At 45.7% G+C, this 17,648-nt stretch overlaps 1 protein-coding gene across 6 annotated transcripts in view; it reads left to right on the top strand.

Annotated features, from left to right (window-relative positions):
* The window catches only part of MYO1B (myosin IB), a 99,854-nt gene that overhangs the window by 22,513 nt on the left and 59,693 nt on the right, over positions 1-17,648 (top strand). For all 6 annotated transcript variants that reach the window (XM_084522884.1, XM_084522883.1, XM_084522882.1 and 3 more), the window contains one exon: positions 5,761-5,876. In XM_084522884.1, coding sequence (XP_084379010.1) covers positions 5,761-5,876 — 116 coding nt within the window. The remainder of the gene's footprint in view (positions 1-5,760; positions 5,877-17,648) is intronic.

Here is a 17,648-nt window from a genome sequence, read left to right as displayed (position 1 = left end):
GTTCTCTGCTATTGTTTCTGGTGCACACTGAGACGGGAGGTTTCTTGGCACAGGCTCTATCCAATCTCCAGTCGCTGTTTGCTTATGAAAACAAGTCTTTATCTTTCCCAAAGTTAGCGAACATCGACCTTCCAGGGTATTTAAACGCTTGCCTTAAAATTTCTCAAGCCTGCTTTGTGCTGACTGCGCCATCACCTCCTTCCCAGATGCCGCCTGTAATTGCCTCCCGTGCCGGAGCTCTGTGCATTTGCATACAAACATCCGAGTGCAGTCGGAGGGCTGGGTGGCTGAGGTGATTAATCTGCCTCCTTATTAACAACATCAGAGCCTGTCGTGGTGATCGTGAGGTTAGCAGAGCAGTCAGCGATCAGCAGAGAAAAGTCTGTGCCCTCCAGAAACTCAGGAGAGAAACCCGATAATCTCTGCACATGCATCCTCTTCAAGTGCTTGCTTCAGCTTGCCCGTGCTCCTGTGCCTGCCTCTGGAGGAGGCTCCGTTGTTGCTTCAGGGCTCTCAGTCTGATTGCAGTGCAATTAAGGGCTGGATCCCGGTGGGTGCAGGCTGCTGTCTGCACCGGGACTTGCAGCATCAAGCCCTGAGCGCAGCATCGCAGCGGTTTGCTGTCCTTTTTGACAGCCCGTGTCAGCCTTGTTTGCTGTGGGATATGGGTAGGCAATTCTGCCTTCGTGGTACCTGCCTGAGTGTTGCGTCTTGAGTCATTCAATCAGCCACCGACGTGTTTGGCTTGTGCCAATATATTTGGGATATGTCCTGGTGGTGAAGTTTCTCTCCTCCAGCAGTACGATGATTTTACTTCAGCTGTTAACGCAGGTTCTTCTTTTGCTTGATTTTTTTTTTTTAATTCCCAAGTTCAGGAAGTCATCCGGTGCTCTTCTATGTACTTCTACTGATTTATTTTTATTTTTTGCCAATCATGGTTAATAAATGCATTAAATGCACATGGTATCTTAACAGGATTGTTTTTTTTCCTTCTCTATTCCAACATAACTTTGCCCAGTGTGTTCCTGGGGCTAAAATGCAGTGTCCCAAAGGACACAAGGTCTCCAGCCTTACTTTAGTCATCGTGGGGGATGTAAGTTGTGTTTGTTCAGATATCCAGTATTCGGTTTCTTCACTTATACAAACGTCATTAGAAATGACTCCAAACAAGAGTGAGAAGTATTCAGGAGTCTCAAGGAGAAGGAGATTTTAAGAGGTTTCCCTCTCGATGGAGAGGGAGTAAAACTAAGTATGACAGTCTGGTTTGTAGCTTCAGTTTACCACAGGCTAGACTTTGGAAAAGTGCTTTTTTAGCATTGGCTTCTCTTCCAGTGAGGGGGGTGGCAACTGGCTGCCTCGTCTGTGACATCTCCCCCATCAGTGCAGCCATTTCAGAGCGGAGCGGGAGCTTCGGAGGGATGCTGTGCATGCCAGGAAATGCCAGTTCGGGGACGCAAAGCACAGATGTTTCTTTTGCTGTCTCTAGGAAAACCTCATAGAAGCTCCTGATCGAGGAGGTAAAATGTTATTAGCTCTGGTCTTTCCACGTGATCCTTGCTCTGTGCTTGCAGAGGGTGCCCGGGGGCTCTTCTTGTGGCCGTGGTCCCACAGGCAAAGGGTGCAGCAGCGTGCCTCGGGTCACAGGTGGAGTTTATGGTCTGTGTGCCTTCATCAAGCAGTGCCGGAAAACCCCCGGGTGGAAATTATAGGATGAAATTGGAGCTTGTTTGTTTGTGTGTTGTTCGGGTACCCAGCCCATCCCTCTCCACCAACGCTGGACACCTACGTTGTGATGTGCAGTAAAAGCCCCAGAAACAAGCCTCTCAGGTGTTTTTGCTCTTAGCCTTCCTCCTTTCCAAACTGAGTTTCTCTCAACTTTGCGGGTGTTCCAGACCTGAAAAACGCAAGGGTCCAAAAGCAGAGTGCATTTATCTACTTTTTTTTCTTTTTTGTGGCCAACCGCAACGAAAAACAAATTTGAGCACACGCCGCGATTGTTCAAATAGCAGATGATATTTTGAGGTGGTACTGATCTAGCTGCTAACACTTATTAAAATGAGAAGCCTCATTACGGAGCGGTGTTAAATTTGACAGGTTCTGTCTGCGTTTGGGATGGTTCAGAAAGCTGAGAACATGTAAGTACAGGCTGGCTCCTTGGCCCCAGCTGTTCTGAGCGTGCAGCAGCACATGTGCTTAGGAGTTGGCAAAACCCAGAACCACAACCGCTCAGGCAAAATGTAAATTAAAATGAGTATATTAGAAATACATTCTTGCTGATGTCACATACATGCATATAAAAAGTCAGTGCTGCCCAAGCGTTAGTTCTGGGTTCCTTCCAAAAAATCTAGTCACACTTCTCTTTGATCTTTAATGTCTTTAATTTCAGTAAATTGTTTTATAGTGATCTGAAACTGTTCAAAATCAGAGCCACCTAGTACTTCTGAGCCTCAGCAGTACTAGAGGAATGGGCAGTGTGCGTATCTGGGCTATTAAAGTCGCTCTGCAGAAATTGAATTGCCCATATCCCCACTAACAATCTGACTTTACTAGAGTTTGTTTTCTGTTTCTGTGCTGCAGCATTTAAAAGAAAATCTTCTGTACCCTTGGGCTATTGCAAGGGTAACTTTGTCGGGGAAAATGGCTTTATTAATGTGCTGTATGCCAGGGTGTGAAGTGTTCTCCCGTGAGTTGTGCCAGTGGTCTTCTGCTCTTCTCGAGCTGCCTTGCGCTGCCTTGCCGGTGGGAGCCTCCTGCAGGCTTGGTCCCTCGAGCCTCTTCTCAGCCCAGTCTTACAGCTGCTGGGCCAGAAAGGCACAGACAGGCCTGAAGCAGTGGTAGCACCTTGCCCCGGGCAACACGTTAGGTTTGCTTTCACTCCTGGAGGGAAAAATTAGGCATCAAAGGGTCTCGGGAACTGCATCTCCAACAGGACAGAGGCTCAACGTGACAGACATTGCCTCCGTTTCCCGTCGGATTGTGATTTCAAGTTTTCAGGCTTCACTTGCTCAAGGCCTTAAGCCCTTAATTTCACAGGCACGAGCTGCCTGTGTGGCTTTGCTGAAGAATGCAGGATGTGCTGCCCGTTGACCTGACGGAAATCTGAGTGCTCTTTTCCGCAGCATTGGTGCCCGGCGGTGTCACTGTGCTGTGTGGCTGATGCACCGATTAAGCACAGGCCAGAGTCCTTTTGTTCCAGGCTCTGGGTGAACACGGCAAGGAGGCAGAATTTGCCTTTGTGACTTGCTGCCATAAAGGAGCTACCTAGAGGAAGGAGCGTAATCAAGAGTCTCTCATTAGCAAAACCTGAGGAGACAGCAGATCTTGTCCAAACTCGCAGAACAAAACCATGGCAAAGCCAAGAGAGAAATCAGATTTCCTGACTGCGCTCGGTGCTTTCATCATGAGGCCGTTCCTCTGGGGTTTTGCTTTTTCCTTAAACAGGGAAAATAAAGGCTCTCTGCAGTCCCCGGGGGGCCACTCCACGGTCTCCTGCTACTCCTCGGCGCTCTCCTTCCAGCGCTGGAATGTTTCGGAGCTTGTTGCTCGCTCAAGGGCCTGAGCCATTTATTTTGTTTGTTTATCGTAGAGGTCTGGTGGGAAGGCAGATGTTACGTGGGAAAGCTCTGCTCGGGATCTGTTTATCCCAGCTCTGTGGAATCTCACAGACCACCACGAGCAAGGAGCTGTGAGGTATCAGCTGTGAGATAGCAGCACTTGGAGAAGAGGCAGTGTGGTAGCTCTCCAAGCAGCTTCGCAGCCAGAGCAGTGATCTCTTGGCGTGGGTTGGGTTGGTGTTTAAAATGGACATGTGTACGGCTTTGTTTCTGTGGAGTCATTTGACCTTTTGAAATATTGGTATTTTAGGAAGTGCTCCCTATTTGTACGTGTCTGACAACAGGCAGCTGACTGCAACTCCCAAAATACGTTGTCTAGGCAGTACTTAGCTACGAAGAGATGTTTCTAAATACATCTCATTTGAATGCCCGCATTCAAAATTAAAAATCAAGCTTTTTGCTCTCGCCTGTCTTTCTTTGCCTTGGCATTTCTGGGTGCTTCAAGGAACTCAGCAGTTACACTTTGTGTGTACGGCAGCAGGAGAGCTGGAAAGGGCAGGTCTTCGAGTCGCAGAGGATTCCTGTTTCTAAATACAGACGTCAAGATCTGGCCTGTAGCTGTCTTTGGCTGGTACTTTCCGACATGGATTTCAAAATGGGCTGAATTCACAAATTCTTAAGATTCATGAGGAAATGAGTTAGCATAGTAATGGTTTATAGGAAGGAGCCCTAATGAGGGTGTCCATGCACTTGTGAAGACTAGAAAGCTGCTTGTCCTTGCCAAGAGTCTAGGCCTGCAAAGTGGCAGAGCTGTAGAGAGAGCAGAGCAAAGACTGGCTATGGAAAGTGAATTTTTGGATTTCCTTATAGTTCAGTGCAAGAGAGAGGCACAAAAAGAAAACACTTCCCACGTTGAGGGGAGGATGACCACCAAACTAGAGCAATTTATCATTTGAAGAAAATGTACATAAAGTACACAGGACTGCGTCTTTGAAAGCAGCAAAGATCTACAAATTGTGCAAGACACAAATCTGTTTTCCAGCTGCCTTGGTAGCCCTTGGGGCGCGCCCCTCACGGGCAGGTTTCCTTCCCCCTCGCCGCATTTTCCACAGGCTCTCGATGGAGCCAGCTTGCTTCCAGGGCTCTTGGGCTGCTCCAGCTCGGCTGCGTGGGGGGAGACGTTTAGCAAAGAGCTGCGAGGCTCTCGGGCAGCCTCGTGCTGCTTGCTTTGTCGCTGCAGTCTGGCTTGCTCGACCCTGCTGGAAATTGGGCAGAAAATGCCAGGTGAGTTCATGCGCTGAGTATTGTCTGTGACTTGCTGCTCTGCCGAACCCCTGGGCAATAACTCAGGCTCCTTGCACCTCTGTTCCCAGTTAGAAAATGCTTATTATGGCACTCCCCTCTGCGCAAAACTGTGGAGATAAGTCCAAGTAGTGATTGTGAGGTGCTAAGGTGTCACTGGGTTTTCTTCAGCATTTACTAGCAATTGTAACCCAAATAACGGGAAGCTGTGGCTTTTGTGTGCAGCCCTTACACCTCAGGGCAGCCCCCACTTACTGAAAAAACATGTTTTCCCAGGTGTTTTTATTCATTTCCTGGCTGTGGAAAGAGATATCAGGTACTCGGGGTTGACTTTGTGTTTGATAAGTTTCTGCAGGCAGGGCGTGGAGGGATTGTGGCATTTCTTGCCACGCGGGTTCATTCAGCTTCATTCAGCGTGGTGCTGAGGAGAACCAGTGCACTGCCCACACTGTTTGCCATGGGTAACGGCAAGTTTGTGTAGCATCTGCTCCCGTGAAACATCTTTTTTCTTTCCACACTCGAACTCCAGCATCGCTTCCGCGCGGCTCTGTGTGAGGGCACGAGGGCTGCAGCGAAGCTCGTGCCGTGTTTATATGTTCCTTCGTGAACGTCTCTGTCCTTTTCCCTTTCCCTCCCTGGCTGAATTAGTCAGAGAATTATTTGTATGATTGGAGTTTGTTTTAAAAATATTCTTAGGAGGCATTCCATTCTGTAGAATTAGCTATCGGGTATCCGACATCGTTTGGTGAGGAGATCTGCAAAGCATTTCAGAATGTGTGTACGTATTTATTCATTGTTACAGGTGGGCTTTTCTGTTGTTCTTTTTGCAAAGTAGTAAATAGGAGACTGATATATAAAAGAAAAATCCACAATGATTTTTTGTGCATTTTTTTTCTTTCAACAGACGTACATCGGCAGTGTGGTGATATCAATAAACCCCTACAGACCTCTACCCATTTATACTCCAGAGAAAGTTGAAGAATACAGAAACCGAAACTTTTATGAGCTCAGCCCCCACATGTAAGTACGGCAAAGAAGCTTTAGTTTTCATGCTGTCCTGAAGCAGATGCTGCCAGCTGTCTTTCTCATCAAAACGTCTATGTTGATTAAAGCAAACATAATACCCCCCCATACACAAACCAAAAAAAGAGAGAAAAAAGTTCATCCTTATTTTAAATAGAAGTTGAGTTACATTTTGTGATTCATGTATTTAGATGCTGGTACATGCATTTCAGAACATTTTCCTGTAACTGCATTGTAAGTAGTGTGTTTTCAAGGAAATCCACTTCTTGTGAAGTCCAGATTGCCTTGTGAAAGCCTCCAAGTGTTAAATATGTTTGAGTAATGTAGTATTCCTGTGGGTATTTGAAACTGTTAATTTCTCTTTGCACAGTTCAAAAAATGAAAAACCCTCATGGTGAGTGTGGAACGGGCTGGTCGTACCTGAATGGTGTCTGTGGGAGAACAAAAACTGTCTCCTCTGGTCTGTTCTGGGTGGAAATGAGCCAATTCAAGAGGGCAGCCAAAGTGCCATAAATATGTGATATAAATCGTAAGGCCGGCCTCACAGCCCTTCCCTGCTCTGGGAGGTGGCTGTCGGGCCCAGCCATGACCCATCTTGTTTGGGCACAGCCAGAGGGCCTGGAGAAGCCCTGGTGAAACCCTGTCCATAACAGGACGAGACGTGGATGGAGCTGTGGTGGTGTGGCTGGACGTGAGGCATCTTGTCTTCAAGGCCTGTGAGGCTGTCAGCACGCTCAGCAGTTACACGTTCAGGGGGCTGCCTGGAGTGGTCAGAGGTCCCATAAATGACCACACGCGGCCATAAGCTTCGGCATCTTCCTCTGGTGTTAGCTGTTAGATTAGAAGGAAATTGTGTGTGGAAGGACATCTGGAAGTTATTTTATTCTGATTAATTCTTTGCCTTCATACTTCACCTGTAACTCTTCCAAATACATTGGCTGAAATGCAGGCAGCCAATTAAGCAGATCAAATGAGCTTCTGGTCCTTTCCTCGGCCCTTTTGGATCCAAACTTGCGTGATGTTCAGATTTTCTTCACAGCTTTGTTTAGCGAGCACAATTGCTTGCTGAATTAACACAGTTGCTTGCTAAAAGAACTTTCTGCTTGACTAACTTTGCTCAGTTGCATAAAATTTGCTGGCGTATGATGGAGGATTTTAAAAATAAAACCTGGGAGTAACAGTTTGTCTGCCATTCTGAAAGTCAGCACGAAGTACTTGGTTACATGTTGGGCAAAGTAATACATTGATCTCTGCTTCTCCATCTCTCCTGCGAGAGAGTTTTCCAGACGAAAAATGGTCAATAATGATTCCGGTACATATTTTTTTTGTTGCTTAATCCAATCAAATATACATCCTACTTTGACTAGAGAAACGTTTGCCTTTCAATATTAAAATGCAAATTAGTTTCAGGGTGGTAAGGGCAGGTGTCAGAAGCTTACAGCGAGAGGCTCAGGGAAAAGAAAGGAGAACCTGAACTGAGTAGGAAATTGTTTCACTGGTGTCATTCATTGCTAACGACAGGAATTGTGTGGTCAGGCTGCCATCTCAGAACGAGACCGCCTGGAATCCAAGCACTGGGAATCCACTCAGTAGGCTGGGGAGAGAAAATATTGAATGTTAACTTATGTCAGGAAATCTTGACTGTGTATTAGTAAGGCAATTTCCCTCACAAGTTCAGTTACAGTGCCAAGTTGTGGAAAGTTATGAGCCTGATTTGTCTGGGGCAGATGTGATCTCTCCACAGGTTTCTTTATTTGGTATTGCTTCTGTACGAGGATTTTGTCTTCTAACACCCATTAGACAAAATATACTTAAAAATACCGGATTATGGAATAGCTCCTTTCAGTTTATTCTGCAGAGGCGCTTCTGCCTGAAGTCAAGGTGTTGTCACCTCGTGGCTCACGATCTCCAAGGTCGGTCACTTCAGAGAGATCCCCCTGGGCTGGGTGGCCAGGCTTCACACATCAGCGTCTCTGGAGCAGACTGCTGAGGGACATTTCCGGACCTAGGGCTCTGTGGGGGAGTTTCTGGGAAATGAGGATCTTAAAGCACATTTTGGTTGTTTTCCAGTAGTTTCGTATGGCCTCGCGTCTGGGCTTGGGGTACATCAAGCGTCTGGGTGTGAGGGAGTGTGACAGGGAGGGTGTGCGGGGGAAGTCCAGCTGTCCCGGGGAAATCGGCTGGGCGAGAACATGAAAAGGGAAGGGGAAGGAGAGAAGTGCACAATGACATGAAGGAAATCCATACCTCGAGACGTTTTTTCCATACATGGTCACTGAAGGAAACACAAAACCACGTGAATGGAAATCTGTTCTTGTGTTTTCTTAACCCAACTCCGAAAGACGAGGGGAGTCATCACCTTCTCGTCTACTCTGTGTTTCCTCAGCAGCATCTACAAGAGTGCCTAGTGCTTTGGTGACACTAATTAATACTTAATTGCATGTTTCAAGCTTTATTTATTTATTTATTTATTTATTTAAACGCCAGGATCCCTGGCAGAAGGAGTTCCCGGTCAGATGATTTTGGATAACGTTATACCGATTAAAATTGGATCAAAGACTGTTTATTTATATCGTCCATTCTTCTCTAAATTCACTGTTGTTGCGGCGCCGTGTAAAAAGTGTTACTCTTCTAGGCCTCTGGAATGCTTGTTTTCCTGCTCTGTGGCTATTTGCATAGCTGCAGCAGGAAGTTTACCCAGTTTTTTATTTATTTATTTATTCCCCCAGTGTTTCGTTAATCTTGCTGTTTTTGTCTTCATCTGCGAGGCAGGATCAGCCTTGTCTCTGCCTCGGCAGGGCAGAGGGTGACATTTCAGCGCTCAGACAATTTGCTGCTTGATTTGTGCAGTCCTCGCGCTCGCGTCCTGCTCTTTCAGTTGATGCAGTTCCCCTTTCAGCTGATGTAATTGCTGTGCTGCTCACCTTGTGGGTAGCCTAGACATGAGAGACAACCAAGCTGCCTACCTGGCTGATTTACATCGACTTCCACCGGTGACAAAGGATCTTCAAAGCGAAGGCACTGTGAGATAAACACTTCATTGTACCATTTATTTGTAGCCGCGGTGCTGTATCGCTTTCGTACCAGTAACAGGTTTGCTCTATGGGATTGCAGAGCAGGTGCTTTATTGCATCTCCTATCTTAACAGCAGCTGCCAGTAGCTCTCCACCTCTGGCAGGTAACACGCCGTGTGGCTCTCTGCTCCACTTCCCAGACTGAAATGCCTTAACTTCTCACTTCAGAACTGCAAATTATTTGAAGTCGAGGAACAAAATAGAAAGCGGTCACTGTGCTGCTAGCGACAAGTTGCAAGCCGGTAAGAATTTGTAGTCAACACACTTTTTTATTTTTTAGAGAGGCACCGATATATTTAAGACGCATAACTGGGACGTCAGTAAGATCAGGCAGTGTGTTAGAAATGTGGCTGATCTGCCAGTCTATTGAATTCCACTTGGGAAATTTTGCTGAACACTTTATTTACTTGTTATTTGTATCTTGGAGTCAAATATTTTCTGAATAGACAATGGTTTTGTGCTAAAAGCTTTCAGATATATAGAGATTTGCAGGCAAGTCCTGAAAAATGGCCTGCCTTTACTTAGAATGCAACTACAGAGATATCAACCTGATGCCTCTTACAACGAGGAACTTAATTACGTGTCCCTCGTTTCAGTGGTCAATATATTAATAATTCACAGGACAAATCATTCTCGTACTGATACCTGCAGTTACATTGTCAATAGGCAAAACTGGCTGTAAATTATTCAAGTCAGGACTGTTTTGAGTCAGTGTAAGCGGTGAATATAGAAGTTATAGTCCTGCTTCTGGCTTTTTTTTGTTGGTTTTCCAGGATGGCATGTCTTCAGAAACACTAAGGTTATGGAAACTTTTTTTTTTTTCCTTTCGTTGATTTAAAGCAAATATTTTTGTCTGAAGGGGTGGTGCAGTCTGAGCTGTGAGGGATAGTGGTTACCTATATGTAAAACTCAGCTGTTCCCCATAGCCATCAGTTTTAAGATACACAGTAAGACATTTTCTTTGCTGTAGAAGGGGCTGGTGGGGTGAGAGCTTGTGCTATAGCTTAGCGTCCTTCAATGACTCTGCATGTTTATTCCAACGCTTCCTTTTCATCTTGTCCTTTCCTCATCTTCACATGCCTTTTTTTTCCCTTTCTTCTTTATTTGGAGAACTCTGCTCACACCCCAAAGGTTTTTCTCAGCTCACGGTACCCCCTTTTTACAAGGCTTTGGTTCCTATTCCTAGTAATTCTTGGCTTCTCCAGAAATTCCCCCTTTGGACTCATTCATGTGGCTCAGCAGAGTGCCTATTTCTGAAGAGATTTGTAGTCAGGGAAGACAATCACTTGGATCACTTCAAAGGTTAGTTGGCAAAATTAACCGCTGGGCAGGGCGGGCGGGCCTGCAGCTGACAGAAATCATAAATAGCAGTTAAGGAAGGCTGCCTGTATGTAATATTTAAACTCGTGCTAGGAATGAGTTGAAAGAAGAAAGCGGAAGGAAAAAAAAAAAAAGAAAATAATTTGGAAGGAGGCAGGCTTAAGGCTCTTGACCTCTACAGAGTGGCAGCACTGGATATGGTGGATCCATGAAGATAAATCCCTCAAGCATACAGATGACAAGAGGGTGAAACAGCACTCTTGCTTCAAGAGTCTGCAGGACTTCATGCCAGAGAGGACGGAGCCTCTTGTGTTGCAGGCTGCTGGCCCACCTCCTGTGGGTGCACGATGTCTTGAATTTTTTGACAAGAGCCCCAAGAAACCCCAAGAAAGCAGAGGTTTGAGGAAAGCAGCTGTGATGTGGCCATCTCGAAGCAGCCGTCCGATTTTCTGTGGAGCGTTTGGGAAGACATTTGTGAGATTGGAAGCTGAGGACTTGAAGGAAGATTCTTCTTGCAGGCAGCAATACGTTAGGCATTTTCCTGAAATCTGGGCAGTTTTGGCTGGTTTGGGTAGCACGTCATGCAGCCGTCTGACCCCAGCACTTGCCAGGTGAACGTAGCCTTATCAGCCTGAACAGTAGCTGCTTGTGTGCTGCTGTTACTAGATGGCATGAAATTTTCTAATAATACCTAATAACACAGGAACTGGTTTATAGCAGGTCGCGGGGTTGTAAGGAGGCTCAGAAAACGTGCCCAGCACCCAGGGAGTATAAACAGCCTGGAAAGCAGCGCGCAGGTGGATGTTGGGCTTTATTTTAATGTTTAAAACGGTTTGGCGTGACATTCAGACTGGATTACAAAGTTCACTGGAACGAGCCTTTGCGTCTGCCCTCTAAGGAGCTTTGTCTAACCTAGGAAATGAAAAGGCCCTTTGCATTTTTGTTTGTGGCACCGGTGCTGTCCCTCCTCTGTAAGGGCCTGGGAGCTCGGCGCGGGGGATTGTCACCAGGAAAACGCACGGTGCTGTTTGTAGGCGCAGAGCATGGGGCTGCCGGAGCGTTTACGGCACAAGAAAGCCATTCAGAAGCACCAAATCTGTGGGTTTTATGGGTGGTTTCCTTTCCATCTGGCAGCGTTGTCATGAGCATCTCACGAGGCCCCTCGCCCTGGGCAGAGCCCACCTCACGCCGGTAGCGCGCGCTTGTCCCTCGGCTGCCACGCGTGGTCCTCGCTGGCTACAAGGAGCTGGGTGCTGCTGGAGAAGCCTTCAAAAAAAGCCAGAATTGGTACCTTGAAAGCAGAACGGGTTTGTAAGGGAAACGCTGAACCGGAGATCAGTTCCAGATGCTTCTGTAACTCCAGAATCGTCATCGTGGTGCATGGAGGAAAATAATCTTGGGGGATCCTTCATGAATTAACCGCTGGCGTAGAGCCGAAGCAAAATCACTTTGTTTTCAGTGCAGTTTTCAAATATTTACCCATACCTCTGTACACAGCATACTTTCACATTTCACTTCAGTCGTGTTGGGGATTAAGAGTCAAATGTTTTTAGTTATCTGTGACAATCTCTCTCTCTTCTTTCTTTTTTTTTTTTTCTTTTTTTTTTTTTGTGTGATGTGAGTGCATTTGGGATAGTCTGTGTTTATCTGTAAGCATAAAAACGTTTCGTTTTGGCTAGATTGTTAAAGCCAAGATTATTAAAAAAAAAAAAAAAGAAAAAGAAAAAATGTCCTATGTGTTGGCTATTTGGAGATGTGTGTTAATGCTCCAGGAGCCTAAACTCATGGTAACTTTTTTGCCAGATCCCATTTCTCTTATTTTCCTGGAACTGAAACTTGTGTCTAGAGCTCATATTATGCCGTTGATATTTTTAGGACAGAGAATGCTGAGGTTTTCTTTTAATTAATTCACACTGTCACATAAAGTCGAATCCCACTAATGCTCACCAAAGGCTTGGGAATCCGCTCAGCACGACCGGCTGAATGTTGTGAATGAAGCGGGCCCTTCGTTAAACAGGGAAGAGGAATAGTGAGAAACTCAGTCATTTTTCAGTTTTGTAATGCACTTCTCCAAATTTGTCAATACACGGCTGCTCTTTGTGTCTTTTGGATGCTGCAAACCGTTCCCTTTGCAGCTTTTTCACTTGTACATCTAGGCTAGAAATCAGACCAGCCTTTTGGGTGCTGCTGAACACATTGAAATTCTTCTGGTTAGAAAATTGACTGATGTGATGGTCGAACTTGGAAACAAAAACAATTTTAAACACCTCGTGCAGCTTTCAATGTAACTATATTTAAAGAAATGATCTGGATTATATTTGAGAATGGATTTTCATTAAAATGTTGGGACTTTTTGCACACTGGAAAGAATGAGAAGTACTTAAAGGAGGCACTGCTGTGTTTCGGTTTTGAGATCCAGACTTAAAAGTGAGGGCAGGTAGAGGCCCTGTTGGAAACGAGAGAAATCCCATTTGATGCACGGTGTGTACATGGATCAAAATTTTCCTTGTGCCTTCCCTACAGTGGCAGCGTGGTACTCTGAAGAAAAGGGATTTCAGATTGCAATTAAGAACAGCTGTCGTTCTTTCTGGGGAAATGTCTCATTGTGCTTAATGGTGCCTTTTTTTTTTTTTTTTTTTTTCTAAGCAACTTAAAACACACCAGCAACTGCCCATCTGCTGCGCTAGGAGCCTTTGTCATGATGTTAGGGACAGCATAAACAAAGCTAATGTTTAAAGCCTTGAAACTTCAGCTAAAATCCAGCTCTCTTACCACCTTCAGAGGCACTTTTTCCATTCAGTCTCCTTCTGTCTGTGACTATATGCAAAAGGCTCTGATTTCTACAACTCCGAGTACATCGTGGTTAATGTAGTTTGGTTTATTAAAGATAAACTATTTCATGTTAGGAATTAGGAAATACGCAGTCTTAATATTTACTGTCTAGCACACTGAATAATCTTTTCCTTATGTTTTGGATAGATAAGAGAGCTGGGGCTGGGGTTTACAAATAAAGCTCGGAACTACAAAGACAGTTTAATTGTGGTCATTTCTGTAAATTAGTTCGAATCTGCATTTTTCTTGTGTACACAGTTTCCTTCTGTGTGCTACAGAAATGATTTTTACATGCTAAGCCTCGTGGAGTTGAAGCTAGAGCTGACCACGGTCGCTGCGAGATGATTCTCAGCAAGGCTGCGACCTCAGGACAGAAGTGTGTGTGGTGGGCATCCGTGTCGAGGGGCAGCAGAGCAGCAAGGGCACACACATATCCCCAAATCCCCTGCATAAGTTTGAGCAGATGTCTGTTTATGGGCTGGACAGGCTCGTTAGCTTGGTGGTGTGCCTGAGCTAATGAGCGCACAGGATCTCTGAGATATCCTTGCTGTACCCAGGGCTTCCCAAGTGGTGCTTTATTTCCAAAAGTGAGCTGGAGGTGAAATAAAGTTATGTGAGCAGGAATAACAAAGAGGGGTGTGCTGCTGCAGTGCATGTTAGCCACACAGGATTGCTGATAAAACAGGTTTCTGTGCTCACCAGGAAAACCAAATAGGTTTGAAAACGCACGAGTATTTTGAATGGGGTAAAAGCCTTTCCATCTGTCGTAGCGCACCTCTTTATCCCGGTGTTTAAACTCATTAATTTTTCCCCTGATTGGCATTTTTCGAAGAGCAGCTGCTCGCCTGTGAAGGTCTGTCCCAGCCCGTGCTCCATCAGCTGCTGCTTCATTCACACCAGTGGCAAGCTAATCAGCCTTTTCTTTTCGAGTGTGTCAAAATGCCGAACGCGAGTCGGTTTGCAATTATGGGAAATGGGAGCACGCTTCTTACCCGTAGGGCAATTAGATGAGATGATTCTGCACTATGAGCTAATAACATAAATAACCTCTTCTGGTGGTTTTTCCTGAATGGTGATTTTTCCACCGAGCTTCAGTGGAGTGGGGGAAAACATACATAACTAATCGTGATGATTTACAACAGAAAGCCCCAAAGCACTTTATAAAATATGCTTCCACTTTTCCCATCCATTATTATTACCATTTTTTTATATATATATATACCAGAGCAAACCGTGATTCTGCTGTTCTCCCACAGCATGCTGTGAGAGGAAGAAACAGCTTCGTTGTCATCCTGTTCTGGGCAGTCATAAAGAAAAGGAAGGAACTTCAATGTTCTTCTTTAATTAGACTTGAAAGAATCAATATACATTAAATACTGCGTACATTTTACATTACGTGATACGTCAAGTTTAAATCTTGTTGTATCTCTTTTGAGTGCAGCATAGTGCACACCTTTCAATGCTAAAGCACTGCCGAATATATAGCATGTACCGTGCCTGTGTGGTTATGGGATGAGATGAAGGGGTGCTGGGGCTCTGCTTCCTGAGGAATTGGAGGGGTCAAGGAGGGAGGTTTTCTTCATTTCCTTTGGGAGTAGTGAATGAGTTGGCAGATGGAGGCCAAGATTTACCAGTAAAGGTTTTAATACGGGGACCGAGAGACTGAGAATCGAAAGCAACAGCCAGGAAAGATGAGCTGAAGGGAACATAGGAATGCCTGGGGAAAGCCATCCGTGCGTTTCACCCATGGACAATGCCTGAGGATGCCGAAGGAAGGGAGAGGAAGCACGAAAACGCTGGTGGGAAGAAGTCCTGCCAGCTGAGGACTGCTCATCCCGGTGATTTCGGCTTAAGGGAGGAAGATGGTGGAAGAGAAGAGCTGGCTCTTTTTGGCTCTTGTGGGCTCGAGTTCTGTTGTTTAAAGCTTTTTGCCGCTGTTACTCTGGGGTCAGCCCTGATGCGCTAACAGACCTGTGATGGGGTGGGTGGCTGCCCGCCTTGCTCTGGTCTCAAGGGGCTGGTGTGCTGCTGGAAGCTGCCCGAGCCCTTCAGCAACTCCCCCTGCAGGCCTGTTTGCTGCTTCCCTTCGTGTTAGCGTTTTTAGGGTCGGACTTGGGTTTCTTTGTAGAGCTGTCTGGCCATCTGGATCCACGTGGCCGGCGGAGCGGGTGCTATAAAAAAGCAGAGTGATCTAGGTGTGGGTGGTGCTCTGACTTCAAATTGCTCCTATACTTAAATCTTAGCTATAAGAGAGCTCCAGCAAATAGTTCTGTTTGTTGTGGTAGGAGAATGTCGTCGTCTTCCAGGATAACCTAAAAATCATAGGCGAGTTTATTACAAGGTATGGTCAATGACACTGCTGACACACTCACCATTTAATTTGAAACACATGGGGTATAGCTGCCTTGTAAATTATGAACTATTTTAAAAAATGTGCTTAGGCTCTGTAATTGCGAGGCAGCTCAGATAGTAGCATGTGGTTTAAAGCCATAGCTGTAAACCTTGCCTTTCCAGAGCTCTGCCGAAAGGAAAAGGATAAAAGGGTTCTTTGCAGTCGACAGATCGTCAAAATATGTTGAGCTAAAGTGGTCTTAAATGGAATTAGTTTATATGTTTGTAACAAATAGGGGGTAGCATGAAGTTTTATTTTTGGAACAAGCAGAGTTTGAACAAAAGGACTCGAAGCTTTTCAACGCGAAGGCAGAAGAAGGTGGTGAACGGGCAGGACAGCGAAGCAGTGCCATGCATTAAAGTTGACACGGCAGATGAATTGATCGCTTTTTCCTTTGAACTAAAGATCTGTGTTCAGGCTCTGATGCAAACGTGTCCAGCGCTGTTTGCGATGCCAGTGAGACAAATCCGGAACGCTGTTATTTCAATACGCTCTTGGCTGTGCCTCCTCCAGTTGAATTGTTGGAGCAGTGGTTGAAACGTCAGAAGTAAATTTTAGACAGCTTCTGGCTAACTTCTAACACGGATGCATACAAAACTTCTAAAATGAGTTTGCTTCTTCTTTTCTTGTGTCTCTAGCAGATAATAGCTGATATTAAATCTTGACGCTTGTGAAACTTTTGCTTTGCTGGGTTGTGTAGGAGACTGGAGGAACAGAGGACGTATGCCCAGCATCCCTGCCAGGGTTGGGTATTATCAGCAGAACTGCCTGAGATCCCACTCGCTCCTCCAACTTCACAGGTCTCTTTGGAGCATTAAACTTCTAATTTCTTTGTTGAGGGAGGAGAAGGAATGTGATTTGTTTTTTTTTCACTATGTGGTGTAGGCAGAGTTAATACATCAAGCACTAAAATATATTGTGACGGGCTGCTGGGAAACTAGAAATTGGGTGTATTAGGAAAGATGAATGGTTATGGGGCTGATTAACTCATAACTCAGTATATCAACAGAAAGAGAATACCTCCTCTGTGCTTGGCGCTGACTTCATTGGAGCCGTGCCTCCCAGCTGGAAGCTGCTTTCCTGAGTCCAGCCGTGGAAGCCATGGCATTGGCATGAAAGGTCTCTCACGTGGCCCATGAATGCCCCATGTAGCTTTATTTCTTTCCTCTGTCTTACTGCTTTTTATTTTTTTATTTTTTATTTTTTTTTCCTTGCAGAAAGGACAGTGACTGAAGTTAAACGCATGCTGGGATAAGCTTTACTGACCGCCATGCATTGTGCTCCTCAGTTTACAAGGCTATCTGCAGCAGCGTTCAGCATCCATTATTCGTTTCCTCAATATGTCCTGTAAGAGAGTCTGGTAAAGTGTTACTGCTACTGCAGCTTGGATGCTGGACAGTAAAGTAGATGCCAGAAATTGTGTCATGGTCTCTCAGCAGCCGAAGAGTTTTTCTGTTTTTGTGTTTTTTCTTCTCTAGTTTTAGCTCTCTAGCATGTTGGCCCCATCACAAACTGGATTTGTCGTAACACTAAAAGCATTACAGCCTGCTACTTTCTTGTAAACACATTTTCACCTCTGCTTGAACTGCTGAGTTGAAACGCCTCAATCACCATAGCACTAATAAGCTTTGAGAGATCAGACTTAATTCTGGTTCAGCGGTGAGTGTATCAAAAGGAGCGGTGACCTTTGGTCGTGGTTGTCAAATGGCTGGCCCAGCTGTGCGGAGAGGGATTGCAGCTCAGCGCCTGACACAGCGCAGGCTGGGAGGAAAGCCCTGGAGGAGCCCAGGCTGCTCATGCAACCGGACAGACAGACAGGGTGAGGAGAGAAGAAGGATGAGCACACGGCAACCAACTGGGGCCATCGTGATGTGTTCTTATGAAGTTATTGGGGAAGAGAAGCCAGAAGGAAGAGCAACCGCCCGAGCTAAGGGGCAGTGTTACTGAAAAGAAATAAGCATGAGCTGACCTGGACGGATGCAGGTTTAGTGTGTGGAGCTTCAAGCTCCAGCAGTAGAGCCTCCGAAAGAAGCTCAGCGTGGGTCACTACTTACATTGATTTGCCCATGCAAACCCCAGCTCGTTTCACGACACAGAGCTTGCTTTTTTCTTATCAGGGGGCTGTGGTTCCCTGTGAAAACTCCATGTGGC

Source organism: Aythya ferina (assembly GCF_964211825.1).
Source record: "Aythya ferina genome assembly, chromosome: 6".
Taxonomy (NCBI): domain Eukaryota; kingdom Metazoa; phylum Chordata; class Aves; order Anseriformes; family Anatidae; genus Aythya; species Aythya ferina.
The sequence above is the reverse complement of the archived record's forward strand: the minus strand, read 5'-3'. Positions and strand labels throughout refer to the sequence as shown.